The 18018-nt window shown below is 46.8% G+C and overlaps 1 protein-coding gene and 1 long non-coding RNA gene across 2 annotated transcripts in view; one reads left to right on the top strand and one right to left on the bottom strand.

Annotated features, from left to right (window-relative positions):
• The window catches only part of CDK5 (cyclin dependent kinase 5), a 312730-nt gene extending 306705 nt beyond the window's left edge, over nucleotides 1-6025 (bottom strand). The window contains exon 1 of the mRNA XM_069645972.1: nucleotides 5914-6025. Within this exon, the coding sequence (XP_069502073.1) occupies nucleotides 5914-5950 (37 nt within the window). The 5' untranslated portion in view covers nucleotides 5951-6025. The remainder of the gene's footprint in view (nucleotides 1-5913) is intronic.
• A 66-nt stretch (nucleotides 6026-6091) lies between these two features.
• The window catches only part of LOC138567594 (uncharacterized), a 67651-nt gene continuing 55724 nt past the window's right edge, over nucleotides 6092-18018 (top strand). The window contains exon 1 of the long non-coding RNA XR_011302253.1: nucleotides 6092-6217. This is a non-coding gene — a long non-coding RNA (uncharacterized lncRNA). The remainder of the gene's footprint in view (nucleotides 6218-18018) is intronic.

Raw genomic sequence — 18018 nt, 5'->3', positions numbered from 1 at the left:
TCTTCAAGTGAAGACTCAGGCAGTTGTAGTGAGAACGGACAATGCCACAGCCCTTTATTACATAAACTGTCTAGGGGGGGAGGAGGGGAAACAATAGTCAGGGCACAGAATGTGTTGGCAACAGAGGCTGGTATATGGGCAGAGAGGTTCTTGGTGTCCCTAGTGGCAGTCCACTTTGAGGAGTGGAAAATGTTACTGCAGACTCAGCAAACAATTCCCAGGAAAGGGAGAGTACTTCTTATGGGGTCGGGTCTTTTTGGAGATCTACCAGAGGTTTCGGGACCCAGTGGATAGACCCAGTTGCCTCCTCCCAGAATACTCAATTCTACAGATTTCTCTCTTCAGGGGGTTGTGGGAGGTGGGTGGGGGGGGTTGATGAAATGTTGTCAGAATGGCCCCCGGACACTGATACCGGGTGTGTTTAGGAGGATCAGAAACAGCAGGGTTACAGTTATCTTAGTAGTACAGTTTTGGGGGAGGTGAAGATGGTTGCTCTTCCTGCTGGATTTGCGGATGGAACCACAGTCGTTGATCCCCAAATGGCCTTCCTCTTTGAATTGTCCTACGGACCACATCTCCTGCTGCTCCATTCAATGGTCAGAGTGGAAGTTGAAAGGAGGGGCTTACAATTACTAGGGTTATCCGCCCAAGTTGCAGCATCAGTTCAGGGAGCCAGGAGTTCCTCCATCCTCCGTGCATATGACTGACACTGGAAACATTTTGTTGCCTGGTGCAGGAGAAAATCTTCCTGCTCTAGAACGCAGGCTTCCAGAAATACTAAGATTTCTCAAGGAAGGTGCAGTGAAGGATTTAGCTGTATCTTCCTTAATGGCACAATGGTCCGGGAGTACTGGTCTTCAACAGCGGAAGAGGACTTGGTGGTATCAAAACTCCTTAAGATCATCTCTAGGCCCATAAAGATATCTGGAGATACCCCTTGGGGCATTCCCATGGTCCTTGCGATGCTACAAAAAGACCCATTTTAAACACTTGAATTGTAGGACTTGAGGATGCTGACTCTAAAGACTACTTTCCTCACTGCCATTGGCTAGGAGATTGGGAGCCAACAGTGCCCTACTATCCAGACCCCGCTTTCTAAAGATTTAACAAGATGCTACTGTTCTAAGGTGCGACCCATCATGTGTCCAAATTCCACCAGTCACTGTACTCCCGTATTTTTTCCAAAGCCAGGGTCCAAAGAGGAAAAAAAAAAAGACTAGCACCGTCTGGTTCTGTATAGAACAGTCCTTGAGTATCTGAGACACATAATCCATCAATTAATCTGATAATCTGCTTGTGGCCAGGAAGTGCAGGCAAAAAGGCCTCCAGAGTGACTATTAGCTGGTGAATTAAGGAAGTCATTCAAAGGGCATATGACAGAAAGGCCTTACAACCCACGGGGCAGTGCAGGGTAGCTCCCCCAGGAGTATGGCCAATTAATGGACAAGTGCGCAAGAGATGTCTCTCCAGGAGATCTGCAGAGCAGCCAAGACATTACAAACTGAATGTGGATGATCCAAGGGCTACCTCGTTTGGTATTGGTGTGCTACATTCAGGAACTCACAGAGGGATTGGTGATTTCACAAATGTATATGCTCAATAAAGTTGGTGTTGAGTGCAATGCAAGCATTCTGTGTTGCAGTGGTTTGTCATTGGGCCCCTTCCCAAGAAAAGAACCTTTGGAAAATCTCATAGGCAAGTACTGGGAGGAGGGACGTGAAGGTAATGGCCAGATTACTTACAGACAATCTACATTACTCCTACTCCTACTCTTCCTCATAACAGCACTGATGTCCCTGCTCTCCCTGCCACATTGCGAAGGGTCCCATGAATAGGGTTGCAATCTTTCTTTGAAGCAAAAACCGGACTTTTAGTCAAGCCTACATTTTAAAAGCCCCAACCCTTTCACAAATTAAAAAAATTTAAGGGGAAAGAAAAAAAAAATCATGCTAGCAGTTATGTTTTTAACTGACATATATTCGCTTTTAAAAAAGTGACATGCATTATTAAAATAAAAGATAATTATGTATGGCTAAAATGACATTTTACACAATTATATACCATACATTTTTTACCTTGGAATGAAGAAAAGCTGATCCGATTCTGACAAAAATTGATCCACTGTCAAGCCAGACCTGCCTACAGTAGAAGTCAAACATTCTGAAATGTCTGGTATTTGTATTAGCAGCATGCGCCCAACACTGCTCCTAGTTATTAAACATTCTGCCATTGTGATAGCTCAGGGTAAAAAAAAGGTGGGTATAATATCATGCACACACACTCATGCCAACATTTTTAACTATGTAGAAAATAAATGTAACACTTATAATATTCACTTTTAACTCTTTCCTCTGGGCAAATCTAAATATATATTAAATCTTCCTCTATTTGATGGGAAAAAAACAGAGCTTATGTAGTACACATTAGATGTGCCACAGATTGTCAAGGATCACACACTTTAGTTAAAAGATTACGGTAGGATTTGAGACCAGTCTACCACTTAAGGACTTGACATCATATTGTACGTGTGAGATAGGAACATTCCTCTCACTGAGCTGACGACACTGTGCCTTGCAAAGGTTTGATTGCTGGTATGTTATCCAAGCTTTACAGCTTTATTCCCCTGCCCCCACTGAGACGGACGGGCACATCAGAAATCTGTAGGTCTCCATTTCTCCCGAGCAAAAGTCTCAAAAAAACCAAGGTATCTGGGCCAATCACTGATGATCCCCAACAAGGGTGAAACACGTGTATGGGGTTGCTGGTTGTACTCTCGTTCAGGTTGGAATTGCCATTGCATTTCGGTGCTGGACTGCCCTGGGCAGGACAAAGACTGATATGCAAATGGATATTTCCCATCTGTGAAAGGCACAGTGAGAAAAAGCAGTGGCTGCGAACTCTCAAGTGGTTAATAACCACTGAACAGGTTATCAAGCCTTGTTCTATCGAGAGAGTGGCGCCCGCTACCTTTGCAAACCAATCCTGGTGGTTAGGCAGGTGTGCATCAAGCTGTTCAGATTTGATCAAGATGTGCATTAATCCACTTGTCTATCTTGCCAGATCAATAGATGGCATTGATCATTTAATTCCCCCCAAAAAACGTCTTAGTTTTGAAAGGAGCTGTACAATCATACCTAGAAGCTTTATTTTAAGCTTTGAAAGTTGGTAAATCTTTAGGACAGCTCAGTTGGTTAATAACCTGCAGCAGTGATCTAGCGGCAGGTTTCACATAAATCACTGCAGCTGGCAGGTTAACCCACCAAGTCAACATTCCAAAAGAAATTCATAACGAAAAAACGTTCAGAGTGATTTTGACACCATTTTATAAAGTGAACATCAATAACAGAATGGTCTGCTGACATTTTCCCAAGAAAATTAATTTTAAAAAGGAGCAAGAAAGTTTAAAAGCGGATTAAGGTACATCTAACATTAAGCTGACTATTCCCAAACCCTACCAACCTTTTAGAGGCACAGTCCAGTTGTAAAATCTTGCCAGATAATATTTTCCACCAGAACTGTATATATTTTGTGAGATAAGAAGAGACTGAGCAGGGTACACTGACTTGTGATTGAGTTTCCCCGTTCCCCCCAGCCTTTTACAGAAACTTGCCTGTTATTAAATCTCCCCATTTTAATCTTTGTTGTTTTACTTGGTAAGCATATAATACAGCAGTATTATAGACATCTTGCTCCCCTACTCAATAGTGAAGTTTAATGTTCCCAATTGCAATGCACATCTCCAAGAAGCACGCTTGAAGATTGATATGGGCCGGGAATCCATGAATGGTGTACCTCTCACAAAAAATTGGTTAACTTGACAGGCCCACCGAGGAGGTACTACATTCCAATAAAGCTTTAAGCATCGAGAAGTGGTTCCATAACATGTCTGACACCTCCCATCCAGCCGTAGCAATTCATTCAACAGTGGTTTGCATTCTGGGACTTGTAGTTCAGCTTTTCCCAACTATGTGTACCACAAAGCGAATGCAGATTGACACTGGCTAAAAAGCAAACACTGATCACTAGTCGGCTTCTTTCTCACCACTGCCTCCTTACTCTATTTGGTGGTTGTGAAGCAGAGATGCATATTCCGATGCACCATGTAGGTCAGGTGTAAGTAGTGCATCCTGTACCGTGCGTTTCTCCGCATTCTGGTATTCGTAATTTTGCTTCTCATTTATCATTGCAGCGCTGTGACAGAATGCAAAAAAGGAGGCATGCCCAGGTGGCCTATTTATGCATGACACTGCAACAAGGAGGTGGCCGATTTGTATTAATAAAGGTTGCTTGCCCATTTCATTTTTGAAAACAGGCATCCAGTTGTGTAAAAGTGTAAATAAAATGTGCGGTTTTGAAAAAAAGTGTGGGGGGTATGCGCTTTCAAACAAGCAGGCAGACTTGTAAAAAATGTTTTATCAATATAGAATTGGCCTATTCTTTCACAAATAGCTTGTGAGACCTGTCGTCTTGACTTGACTTGAAAAACGCGCATGGGCCATCAAAATGAATAGCCCCAACATTAGTGTTTTGCATGCAGGGTTGGTACTTATGAGAAAGGGTCACTGCATGTGTACTTGCGCAAACGGCCCACTTTTTATTGATTGCTGCCTGCTGGCAGCCTTTTTCTGATAAAATAGCTGTAAATCACAGCTCCAAGGAAACCCATTCAGCCCTGGCTGACACGCACCTTCAAAGGCCACAGGTCGCTCCTGCTGCAACCTACCTGGCTTCTGAGTCTTAAAACTCAGACTTCTGCTGGCAAGTGGCAACCCGACCCATGACTCAGTTATGTGAAAGAAACGGAGGATGATGGATATGAGTGAAGGTTAGATCACTTGAGGATGGGGAGCCAGTAGGAAAACGCATGGAAGAGGGAGTTCCTAGCAAGGAGACAAGCCTCATATGCAAGTGTTCTGACGAGGCAGAGTGGGAATAGGAGTAATGAAGAAAATGACGATTAGAAAGTATCCAGGTTTAGTAAAAAAAATTAGGCTTAAATAATGTAGAACTCTGCTCGAAGATGAATAATCCTCTCGAAGAAGGGGTACCACACCTTGCCCTATGAATAATATGATGAGCATGATACCCGGTGATTTAAGTGGCCTTCAAGCTGGAGCTGGGATTCTTAAGGGGTCATGGCCTGGCAGGGGGTCAGTGCCGCAATTAAGAGGCAACACCTCAACTGAATGCTGCCTGTTGGGCCACAAGGCCACACATCCGCAAGAGCCCCTTTTGCTAAAGGTCCGGGGACATGGCCTAACAGGCAGCATTCAGGTAAGGTAAGTGTTGCCTCGACGGTTAATAGCGCCGCTGATCCCCCGACAGGCACCCCTTTCACTAGTGATGCGGATCATCGCCCACTCCCATGGGGTGGTTGGTGCAGCGACACAATGAAAAGGTGTGTTTTTTTTTTTTTTATAAAGCCTTAAGCGCTCACTTGCAGCCGAAAGCTTCAGGCTGTAGAAGAAAAAAAGCCGTACCTTTTTATTGTGTCACTGACCCCCTGCCAGACACTCCTTTCATTAGAGATGCAGGGCTCATCACCCCTGCATCTCCAATGAAAGGACTGCCTTTCTTTAGACATGCAGAGATCATCACCCCTGCATCTCTAATGAAAGGGCTGCCGGGCAGGGGGGGGGGGGTATGCAATGAAACGGCTAGGCTTTATTTTCTAGAGCCTTAAAACCCTGCGGGTTACCACTTATACGGGAGAATAATTATTTTCTCTCTTCTAGATAATACATTCCTGATCTTTCCTGTGAGAGTAATGGTTGTCTCATGTAGCTGCCACGTTTATTCCCACTTTTAAATAATACACTCCTCTCCCTGCAGGGGGGTTATATAGTACATATATATTATACAACCCGAATAGACTAAACATTCACCCCTGCACTATAGAATGTATGGCCTCACCTTCCCCAATCTTCTCCAGCTTCTCGTACTTCTGCATCTCGGTAGTGTCTAGTTCCCATCCAAGAAACGGACCTTAGCAACGCTCCGCCTTCCGGCCATCACGTGGGTTGCACGTTCGGCCGTGTCTCGGATGTCACGTGCATACTGTTGATGTCTTTGCCCGGCGTGGCACAAGCAGGAGGAATGCTGGCGCAACCTCGTGGTCGAGAAGAGAAGGTCGCAGCTTAAGACAGGATCGTGCCTTGTAGCTGATAAAAACACCCTCCTTTCTCCATTACCGAGCGAATTTGGTCTACATTAAGCCGTAAAGTTAACTTGTTATTTTAATAGGTCGGGGCGATTTGGCATGCCTGGAAGAGGGGATCTTTCGGTGTATTTGGGGAATTCGTTTGTGCAATGGGGCTGAGCACGGGTATTGCTCCGTTCCAAGGCGAATTTCCCACTTTACAGTAATACGCTTAGATTTTTTTTGTTTTCTCGTGGGGAGGCTTTTTTTGTCCTGCCCGCTGGAGAAGGGTGTTTTGTGGATTTTTTTATCTGCAACAGAGAGGGGAGATGTGTTTAGTGCAGTGCGACATATATGATTACCCTATTCAGAGAGACACATTTGGGTACGCATTTCTAGTATAACAGTTTACAGATAGGTAGATTTGTTTTCTCATGCAAAGGGTAGGGTGACCAGATTTTCAATATACAAAACTGGGACAGCCACAAACATAAAAAGATTACCAAAGACATGATGCAGAGTTCGAAATTGAGGTGATCTGGGCGCTATTTAGCTCCTGCTTCTAGCATAGTAGAGCCTGGTTAGCTTGAAAACAACATCTACCAGGAGCTACTTTTGGCTCCCAGGGCCAACTGGTGGCTTACAGACATGTAAATGTGACATTAGCTTTAAGTATTTGAGAATGTTAATAAAAAAGAATTAGAACACATCTAATATTCATTTAAACACAATTGTTCACACAAAATGGACAAAAAGTTAAAGCAGAATCTTTGGTAGCCCTTGGTTCCCCTGCGGTAGCGCCTGCCTACTGTGTGACGTCCGACACCCAGGAGCTGTTTTTAGCTCCTGCTCACTGAATCTTAATTTCAAACCCTGAACATGCCAACATTCGGGAGCCCCTGAGAGGGATATTTCACCACAGCAATCAGGGAAAATGTATTTTTCCTATAGGATTGCATTGGGGTTATCATTATTTTAGGTGGGAGACAGTAAAAAAATAGCCTGATTTTTCAATAAAAAATCAGGAGTCTGTAAATCGGGAGGGTTGACATGTATGCTACAAGGTGAACACTCAAAACACCCCATTGCACAGTATTTCAGTAACTGGACTGTGTAATGTAAGTATGTCATTAATAAAGTATCTTTTGCTGTGATTGCGCCAATTAATAATACAGGTCTTCCTATGTATTCTTTTTGTAATCAGCCTTTGTGGCCCAATCAGGTAATGCGTGTGATGGGTACCTGAAATATTGGGGGTTTGAGCCCACCCTGCGATGTCGGAGATCTGGTTAATGTGATATGGGAAAATACATTAAGTATTTCAATGCTTGTTTGTGTTGCCCACAATCAATATTCAATCATTCCGTGATGCAACTGTCAGCGGTCACCTTCCCTTTCCATAAAACCTGTTCAGGTTTTCAGGGCGAGGTGGGTCCCAATTTGGGGACAGTCTCGGCAAAATCGGGACGTCTGGTCACGATTTGACCTGCCTGTGGGGGGGGGGTTAGTTTGTGGATCTCTTATGAGCATCAGAGGGGGAGATGTGATTTGTTCAGTGGGGCATACTTGAGCATTGCAGCGCCCCTCAGTTTAGCACCTTGTCATCATTGCACAAGCGGGAAGGCAGGACCTTGAGAAAGCATTGTGGTCGAGAGCTTGTGAACACAGGCATACTTGAGCATTTATCCTGCAGAGAGCGATGCATTTGGGTAGTGAAGAATGGCGGACTACTTGTGCTCCAGTATGAAGGAGCAGTTTGTCCTGTGCAGAAAGTGTATTTGGCCATTTGCAGTGGCAAATGTAGGTATTTGTCTTGTACAGAGAGTCAGGGAAGTATGGGATTTGTTGTCTTGCACAGCAGAGGGTATTTGGGTAGTTGACCAGGGAACGTGTGCTTTACAAAAACAGTGTTGGGTATTTGCTCTATGCAGAGAGTGGGATGAGATTTCCCTGCCCAGAGGGGCTATTTGGAGATTTGGCCTGTGCAGCACAAGTGTGCGATGGATGTTATTTGTCCTGTGCAGAAAGAGGGAAATGTCTTGGCATAGATTTATTTTCTGGTCTTGTGCAGAGTGGTGGATTTTCTCTGTACAGAGGAGCAGATTTCCTATGGTTTTGTGCTGAGAGGCAAATTGCAGTAAACCATGTTACATTTTGCGTTTGGGTTCTTTGAAGAGCAGTCTCCACAGGACTAAAAACAGGTTTGTAAGTTAAAATGTGAACATGTAGAACCTGTGTGGGGCTTTGTAAGTGGGCACATGGGGTTTATAATGGAAATGGGGCACATGGTGTTTATAATGGAGGGTCAGACCGGTCCTTGTAGAGGAGAATGCTAACTACCGCCAACAAAGGGACATGTGGCTTTGTCGGGGTGGCTTTGGAAGGTGGCAGGGTGTAGGAGTAGAATTTGAGGAAGGGTAGCTGGACAGAGCTTTGTAGTAGAGGAATCTAAATGACCCCTTGTCAGAGATGTTATGGAAGGTGCAATGTAAGAGGGGGCAGAATTGGGAATCAGGATGGTACTTTGTTAGAGGTGATTTGGATGGAGCGTATAGAGAAGGCATCACTTTTGGATCTTTGCAGAACAGTTTCAGATGGGGCTTTGAAGAACAGGATTGGACATTAATATAGGTGTTTTGGGTGGAGCTTTGTAGAAGACACCAGATTCAGACCTTTTTCAGAGGCTTATTGTGTGGTGCTTTGTAGACGTGCCCCAGGATAGAACTATACCAGATAGGGGACAGGTTTGGACCTTGACAGAGGGGTTTTGGATGGCACTTTGAAGAGGGGTAATGAGGCCTTGCAAAGCAAATGGCTTGGGCTGTTTAGAATCAGGGAGCTGGATGTGCTCTTGCAAAGGGCTCTGGATTCGGGTCTGTAAAAAGGGCATGGACAGGACCTTTTAGAGAGTTCAGAACTTTTATTGATGTGACATGGGTGGGCCTCTTTTGTAGTGGCACTTTCATGTTCCTTTTTAAAAGTGTGTTGGAAAGTGATTTATGATGGATGCATGGATAGTGTTATAGAGAAAGGTATGGATCGGGCAGGGAAAACAGGAATATGGACTGGGTTTGTGCAGAGTGGGGTCTAGACAGGAGTTGTGCATAGATGTGTCTCAATCAGGTTGTAATCAAGGGGTCCAGCTGAGACTGTGCAGAGATATCTATATGAGTTTGTGGGTGCCATTGGATAGAGCTTAGGCTGGTGTTAAGGTGTAGCCCACGGGATCAAGGGCATGGGTGTCCACGCGTCCCGCTGCTGTTTCTGGCCAAGGAGGGCCTCCGTTGGTGTACTTGCTGCAGGCTACGCCCCCTGACATGCAAAAACCGCCGGGGACGGGCCGCCATGAAGAAGCCTGCGGGATCAAGGACGCAGGTGCTCTGCTCCCGCACAGTGTTTAGCGTCTTCAGTGGGGAGGGGAGACAGCCAACCAACCAAGTCTGTGTGTGTGTGTGGAGAGGGGACCTGTCGAGGACCAGTACTAGCCCAGGTGAGAGAGCAAGTACAGGAGCCAGGTTTCTGGGCAGGGTTGGCCCGGGTCTTGCCCTCCAGGTGACTACATGACTGCATGAGTGTTTGACTCTTTTACCTCTACCTGAACTTAAGTCCACGGAAGTCCAACAAACCCAACCAGAACAATCACCCAGAGCCCACTCTTGCCCTATTCCTGTTTATCATGCAGGACTGTCCAAGGACAAGACGCAGGCTACTGACAGTGAAGTGCCTAGTTGCAACTGACCCCTCCTCATGTGGCGCAGGTGCTGGTGCAGTGAAGGAAAAAACAGATATCGCCCCAGAACTGACTGGGGAAGCATATTCCCTAATAAAGGAAATTCACTGGTTCCTTGGTACTAACCAGGAGGCTTGGGAGGATATAGGGGATTCAGTGAACAACACAAGGGCCAAATCACACACACCCCAACCCAATGCCAGCGGATCGTACACTTGTATCCCCAAGTACCTGGGTGGAGCTAACACAGCAGACGTGTACATCATGCAACCAATAACTGATCCACCATAGATTGAGGGCCAGCCCAGCGCCCAAGGGTGTCATCTGTCTGAAGAGGGGGCAGAGGGTGGCAATGGAGGAGGTAGTGGAGGAGGCCCAACTATCCCGGTAACTGAGGCATCAAGGCCCTTAACGAGCCCTGCCACCACCCCCACTCACACCTGTGAGGGGTCAGAACTGTGAGGTGGACAACTTTGTAAAGAGTTTCAACTTTAGCCATTAAAAGGTTGGCTAAACGTCTCACTGATACAATATAAATATTTGGCCCTCACCAATGGTGCAGTTATGGGCTCGCAGCTAAATTCACACACCATTTCCTTTAAAAAATTTCTAGCTTGTCCTGAGCCCTATCTAAAACGATTCCCCAATAAGAAAATGTGCCAAAACATAATGCGTTTTAGACTGAATGTACTCCCAAGAAGGGAGGTAAGAGAGGAAATGATGATTTGTAGTTTCTGTAGGGAAACGCTATTACATCTGCTGATTGATTGCAAAGCCCTAAAAGGGCAGCAAATTCATTATTTTAAAACATTTGTGATGAACCCTGAACGGGTCTGTTTAGAATAATTTTGGTGGGCTATGTTACATAGCAAATCAGTTGCACTAAATTTGGCAGTTTTTGAGATTTTTTTCTGTGGTATGTAATTTGTTTTAGAGATGTGGATACAAGCTTCAGGAGCTGGTATTTGATCATGAGGATCCTTCCCTAATGCATAAACTTTTACATTTGTGAATGGACATATATATGAATTGTAAAGCAGTACAATAAGCCCCAATATACCCCTCTCGCCTTAAACAACGTTCATTGTATTGATATTGTTGAGGTTTAAAACACTCTTGGCTTGGGTTTTGTTGGTATGCTTTTGGTTTGAATAAAGCTTCCCCAAGGGGTCTTTGGGCCTTCCTCCAACCCGCTTGTTTGCATATTCATTCTGCTTCAACAAATACACCTTTTGTTGTTTTGAAACAGTTCAGTGTTCAGGAGCTCCGCAGTCGCCTGCACACCGTGAACTCACCGGGTAAGTCGCTCGCTCCCGCTCCGCTTGGTGTTCACAGGTTTTCATGTGCTGTGACTTCCCACGGTCAGGCAAAGGACTTCTTCTGGCTCTTCTCCACTTAGGCCACTCGAACCTGGAGCTTTTGCTGCTCCAGGGAGGTTCAAGTGCAAACCAGCCGCCTGGAACCTCGAGTGAGGGCACACTTCCCTCGCTGCTTCTGCTTCCCGCGGCGTGACCTCTGCACAACAGTTTGTGGGCAAGCATTCTCTTCCCAAGCTTCCCGCTGCGCAGTGTCTGCAACATGGACAATTTGAGGCAAAGACCCGCTGCTGTCTTCTCTGTGGTCCCGGCGCCTTTTCTTGCCTGTGGCTTCCCCTTCAGCTGCATACACAGCCCACACTGCTTTCTCCTCTCCTGCTGCTCTAATGCCTGCCCCTGAGGGGACCTTTTAAGCCTCCCAGTCTCCCTCAGGTGTAGGTCATCTTTACTAATTAGCTGACCGCTCCTACAGCAGTGTTCCTCTGCATCCCTCTTCCCAGTACTGAGTCCCTTTCAACAAAGTTCGTTTTTATAACCTTTTCCACTTTGCAGTAAGCCATTAAGAGATTGGGGTTTCGGGGGAAATTTAAACAAGGGGGTTTCTCCTTCCTCAGGGTTCCTGATCCACCCCCTCCACCCGTGTGATCCTCCCTCAGAACACCACCCCCAGGGTCGCGATGAGAAAGCATCTGCCTTCCCCCGGACCAGATGAGAAGGGTCAGAGGCCAACATTCTGGGGGGAATTGCTACTGATTCATCACACACCCCTTCAACTAGTCCAGTTATGGTTGGAAGAGACTTGGAGCCTGTGCCTGCTGTACAGCTGGTGACTGTGGGTCCGATCCGCACTACAAGTCCGGCCCGAAAAAGATTTGGGGCCGAGGTTGCTGCCACCCAGGAAAAGCCCAACGAAAGATCTTAAAGACAAGGCCACATCATGGGGACTGTAGGGAAGGCATGGTATCACAAGTATGACACTGACACAATGGATACAATTTGTAAAGCCTTTATTGAAAATGTTGGGGTTGGAGAAACTCCTATTTTGCCCTATAACTAGTCCTTTCTTGTTTTGCTATTTCCAATTCCCGAGTCAAGGTTAGTACCACAGGCTTGGCCTCACATCCCCAACACATGGGAGGGTCGCTGGCATCCTTAAAACACAATGCAATCTTCACTTGTGGGATCTGGCCTTCTCCACATGTCTTTCGCGGTCTGTCGGAGGAAACTATCTCCCATAGGGAACCCTTGGGGTTTTCGGCCCACTGCTCTCGTCCCTTGGTCCGTTGCTCTGCTCCAGTAGCTGTTCCTTCATCCCGAAAGTTCTGCTCTTCCTCATGTGCCTCCTTGCTCAGAAGGTATCTTGAGTTGTTGCCTTTTATACGTGTGAGAAGAGCTTACTGGTATCAGGTGTATGCACTTAGTGTAAAGTGCCAGACTTTAATGGAGGAGTTTGCGTTTGTGGCTTATGCTAGGTCCTCTATGGCGTTGGGCCGGTGGCATGGCCTGTTCTGTGACACAGCAAAGGTATTTCGCGTCCCCTTCTCTTGGTGGCTGTGTATTCGTGGTCGGGTGTCGGGAGATGTAGTCTGCGGGGTTGTGTGTGACCACATAGTCTTACTCTTGCAGGTGAATGCCCGATCTCTCGTTTCTCTGTGGCATCTTGGTCCTCAGGTTTCCAAACAGTGAAAGAAGAGCCTGTCGGTCAGTAACGAGGGTGAACCTTTTCCTATGATGAAGTGGTGAAAGTATTCACAAGCCCACAACACGGCCAAACTCTCCTTCTCCGCTTATGAGTATGCACTCTCCGTCTCGGACAGGGATCTGCTTGCATACACCACTACAAAACTTGCCGGCGCCTTCTGGGCCTTCCCGCTGTACTAAGATGGCGCCTATACCCACCGGGCCTGCGTCAACCTCAATTTCAGTATGCCATGCTGGGATGAAATGGGCGAGGTGTGTTGTGCTCGCTAACTCTGCCTTGATGGTGTTGAACGCTCTTTGGCAATCTGGTGTCCACCAGAACGGCTCCTATTTTTGCAATAGTCACCTCAGTGGCCTCTAGTGGAGATGACATACCTTGGTATGTATCGGGTGCAGTACCCGGCCTTCCCTAGGAACAACCTGACTTCCCCCACATTGATGGGCTCCTGCAGCTTGCTTATGATGCAGACCTTTTTGGGTCAGGCTGCATGCTCTTGCTAGAAAATGTGTTCGTAGAACCTCAGCCTGTCTTTGCTGGTGTTGCACTTTTCATAGTTCAGTGTGAGCCCTGCATTGCTCAAGATGTTGCATACGTCTGAGTGATTGGTCATGTTCTTCCTGAGAGGTGCCGAACACTAGAATGTCGTCGGAGTAGTTGAACACCGACTTCACTGGGAGTAGCAGGTGTCTGATTGAAAGACCTCTGCGGCAGAGGAGATCGTGAAGTTTAGGCGCTTATATCGATGTAAGCCATCATGGGTGACAAATGTGGTCATTCCCCTGGATTCGGGATGCAGTTCTAATTGGTGGTACCCCTGATTTAGGTCCAACTTAGGTAATGTTGTTGCACAGATGAACTGTATGATCATGTCTTCTATCTTTGGCCCTGGGTGCCTCTCTCTCTCTATGGCAGTGTTGGCCACCCTCATATCGACGCGCAGTATAATTTTGTTTCCATTTTTGGGTACCACAACCAGGGGGCGAAATCCACGGTTTAGGGCCGGTTGCACCTTCAGTGATGTCGTTTGACAATAAATGATGCCGTTCTCGAGACACCGCCTCTTGCAGGTGGAAACCTACACTTCTTGGGTGCTGCAGGACCGGCTTGATGTTCTCAGTGACGTTTAGTTTGATTTGATCACTGTGCCTTTTAGTTTCCCCAGCCCTGGAACAGTTTGGGAAATATGGGCTTGATCATCCCCTTTTCCACCGGGACACCCTTCATGTGACAAATGAGTTGGTGTCTCTGCTACATTGAACCACGTTGTTGTCTTCGAAGTGAACAGCTATCAGGCCCAGCTCTATCACGTGCGGTAACTAAGTAGGCATTTGCCACTGACCGGCTCCTGAGTATGTGGATGATGGTGTGGTTGACTTTCCTTTGTATGAGAGTGTCCTTCTGAATTGACCCAGGGATGGTAGCGGTGTGCTGTCTCCCCATTGGAATAGCCTTGCCCTAGGTGTTGGTGTCAGGTCTCCTCTGGTTCCTGTCAGTAGAAAGTCCTGCTCCCCATGATGTTGACGGTGGCCCCAGTGTTTATTAAGAAACACTGAGTCACCTCTTCCATTTGGACCACAACCTTTGGGGCTTCGCTGCTATCCGACTCCCCGTGCATCAGCTTTATGAACTCTTCTGTGCATTCGGGGTCTTGTCCATGTTTATACTTGTCATAGTTGGCATATGGGTTAACTGGGTAAGTGTAGTGGTCCAGGTAGTATTCTGCCGTTGGTGGTTGATCGTCGCCTGTGAGTTCCCCATAGTCCAAATCTTGTTCCATTGCTCGGACCATCCTCCTTGGCTGTTATGGGTAGAACTGCAGCTGTCTCCATTGCGGATGTTGTGGGTATGGTCTTTAGGGCTGCCGCTAGTTTGTGCGCATTACTTGCGATTGTCGCTGTGAGAAACCAGAAGGTGTCTCACCCGCTAGTCCCCGGGGATCCGTCATCCAGGTGGCCAGGACACGGCCATCACTTTTGGATCCAGTTCCTGGGGTTGGACCAGTGTGAGGGGGATACGGGGGGGAGATCACCTGGATGAGGGGTCTTCAGGGAGTGGGAGTTGTACGCCGAGTGTTGAGACATGATGTCCCCTTCCCTGTAACACTTTTTCCCCATCCTAACAGGTAGGATATTTAGGAACTCTTCCCCCATTCCCCTTTTACAACACAAACACTTTACACGGACAGCCCGCTATGGGAGAACATTGACGTATACCTGACATGTCCCCATACAATGGTCAGACAATTATGGACCATCACACACACCCGACTACAATTGAGTTTCCCCACACGGATAAAAGGCAGAGCACGAGAGTACGCTCAGAGTGAGGCAAAGCACATGAGGAAGCAGCAGTTCCAAGATGACTGTTTAATATGAGGAGAAAGACGGCAAGACCAGAAAGGGTTGCAAGGAGGTAAGTGCCCTTCATCTTTTCAGACCATTACTTTTGTGAACCTTGGAAAATAAGAAACCTAAAACAGGGGACTAAAGCTGAAGAAGCCTGCATTGTATTTCGGAGGTACCGATAACCAAGGCGGAGAGGAGCGTTTGTCGCTGTGGTACTGGCCTTGGTTCCTAAAACAAAATGTGCCAGTAAAGATAGAACAGCCGGTGAGTCGGAGAGACTGATACCAGACTAGCCTGTGTAAGAACCAAGGTTGCAAGCGGCAACATTGTATGAAGAAATCTAAAGAGAACAGTTTGTGAATCGTATGTGATGAGCGACGCAAATATAATTGAAAACCAGATGAGTGACTGAACCTTGGAGGCCAAGAAAGATACCGTAGACAGAGTGGTCCGGCGCCACGTGGGTGCTCATTCGAAGGTCTCTGTTAGGTATCCAGCTGGTTGGCAACTGCGAGAAGGGAATTTTGAGATTGAAGTGGTCCTGCAATGGTTCAAGCTAAACCCTGTGCACATTCGAAAGTCTTCGATAGGTTAATGCAAACTGAAATTGGTCTGAGCCCGGCTGAGGGAGGCTAATTGTGTGAGAGGAAGGATATGAGCCCGGCTAAGGGGGATCCGGGGTGAATCGTGAGTCACCCGAGAAAGAATATTCCCTGAACATTGTAAAAGGGAGATCTGAGCCCGGAAGAGGGGGATCCATCGTAACGATTGTGATATAAAAGGGATCTGAGCCCGGCTGAGGGGGATCCAGGGTGAATCACCTGAATTGAGAACTTATAAGAGGAAAGGAACTTTGTGTTTTGTTTTGATACATCAGGCCCTCTGAACCAAGAGACTTTGATAAGTAAAGAGACTCCGGCACAGAAGGCCCTGATGCTCGTAATGGAACTGTATCCTTGTGCCGTAGAAGCCAGAATATGTGCTTTGCTCGAGTGAATGCCTTGTCCCATGCTGAAAAGGTGGGGAAGGGAGGCCAATGGCCTGAACATCCTGACATATCATTTTGTGAACACGTCTTTCTTTTTCATGAACATTACCCCACACTATTTGTATTTAGCGGTAAGGATTGATATTGATAGTTTATTTGTATAGTGCCTATACACACGTGTTTCAAAGCGCTTCAAGGCAAGGGAGGGATCAAGGGGAAAATACAATGACATTCTTACAAGGCCTTGAGACATTAAGAATGTGAAATTAACTATCATATTAGGCCTGACAACATGTCAGATTGTGCAATGATAAGGGGGGAAGGAGGGAGGGAGGTGGAGGTAGGAGATGAGACAGACCACGACTATCATACTAGGCCTGACGAAATGTCTGGTAGTGCAGGGGAATGACAAAAGGTGAAGGAGAGGAGGGGAGGAGAGGAACAAAACAAGCGACTATCGTACTAGGCCTGACGACATTTCTGGTAGTGCTGGAGATTGACAAAAGGTGAGGGGGGTTAGAGGAACAAACAAGCGATTATCATACTAGGTCTGACGACAATTCTGATGGGGTAAGTGCATAGAATATAGTGAGGGGGGAGAGGAGAGAGGGAAAAGACAGCAAGAGGAAGAGAAGACTAAGAAGCAGTGAATGTGGTGAAAGGAAGAAGCAAAGCCGGTGAAATACAGCTTTATAGAGCACATGAGCAAGTAGAGAGAGCACATCAAGTTGCAGAGGTCAGTACTGAACGCATAATGTTGCAAGAGATCAGAAAGTGCAAGCCAGGATTCGGTCGTATATGGGCAGAACATGACTCATGGTCACCATGATTACATGATGCTTAAGGAAGTCCAGCATGAGAACGACGAGGTTCGAGATGGGTGAACCAACATGAGTCCAAAAGTCAAATCAAAGCATCAGCAACAAGGCGGTGATGGTGTCACCGTAATGTGTCAATACAAACTCCCACAATGGGCAGGGAGGGATTGTTGATGAAGGCAGGGATAGCATGAGCGGGCTGCCTTCGGGGCCATGGGGGGTGGGGGAGGCTAGTTAGAGACAGCAAGATTAAGGATTTAAGCATACAGGCATTGCATGCATACAACATGGGCGGTGGGTCAGTGAAATACAAGAGGGAGGTAGTGTTACACAACTTGCACAATTTACTGTGCCACGGAGCACCTGTCCTCACCTCCGCACCGGAGAAGTTAGCGTTGCCTGATGATGGTGGGGATGGCCTGTGGAGACAGAGGGAGTAAACACATGTTGGTGCATACTTACCTGCTGTCTGAGCAGGGGTTTGGGCCCTGGGTCCTCCTGGTCCCAAAAAGGAATTGCCCTTTTCTTTGTCTGCCGTTCACTTCGGACCCCGGGCAAGTGACACCCTTGATCTAAAAGTTAAGAGCAGGAAGGAAGAGGCAGGGCTAAGAAGGTGGGTGGGGCTTAGGCCAGGTGACCTAGATCGACTTGCACCTGCTCCCCATCTGCAAAGGAAAAGAGACTGGAAGGCTCCATAAGTACAGAAAAAAAGCGGCAACCAGGAAGGCACCAGGTGGGCGGGGCTTAGGCCTAGATCGACTTGCACCTGCTCCCCATCTGCAAAGGAAAAGAGGCTGGAGGGCTCCTTAAGTAAAGAAAAAGAGCAGCAACCAGGAAGGCCCGAACAGACGGGAGAAATATTATTGTCAGCCACTTGCTAACACCACCACCCTCAGTAATAACGCAGCCTGCTCACAGAAGACCTTTTCAAAAGCCTTCTACGTTCAGGCTGCGTTATTACTGAGGGTGCTGATTTTACC

Source organism: Ambystoma mexicanum, chromosome 2p (assembly GCF_040938575.1).
Source record: "Ambystoma mexicanum isolate Mex_15411 chromosome 2p, UKY_AmexF1_1, whole genome shotgun sequence".
NCBI lineage: Eukaryota > Metazoa > Chordata > Amphibia > Caudata > Ambystomatidae > Ambystoma > Ambystoma mexicanum.
This window is presented reverse-complemented; position numbering and strand designations above follow the sequence as displayed.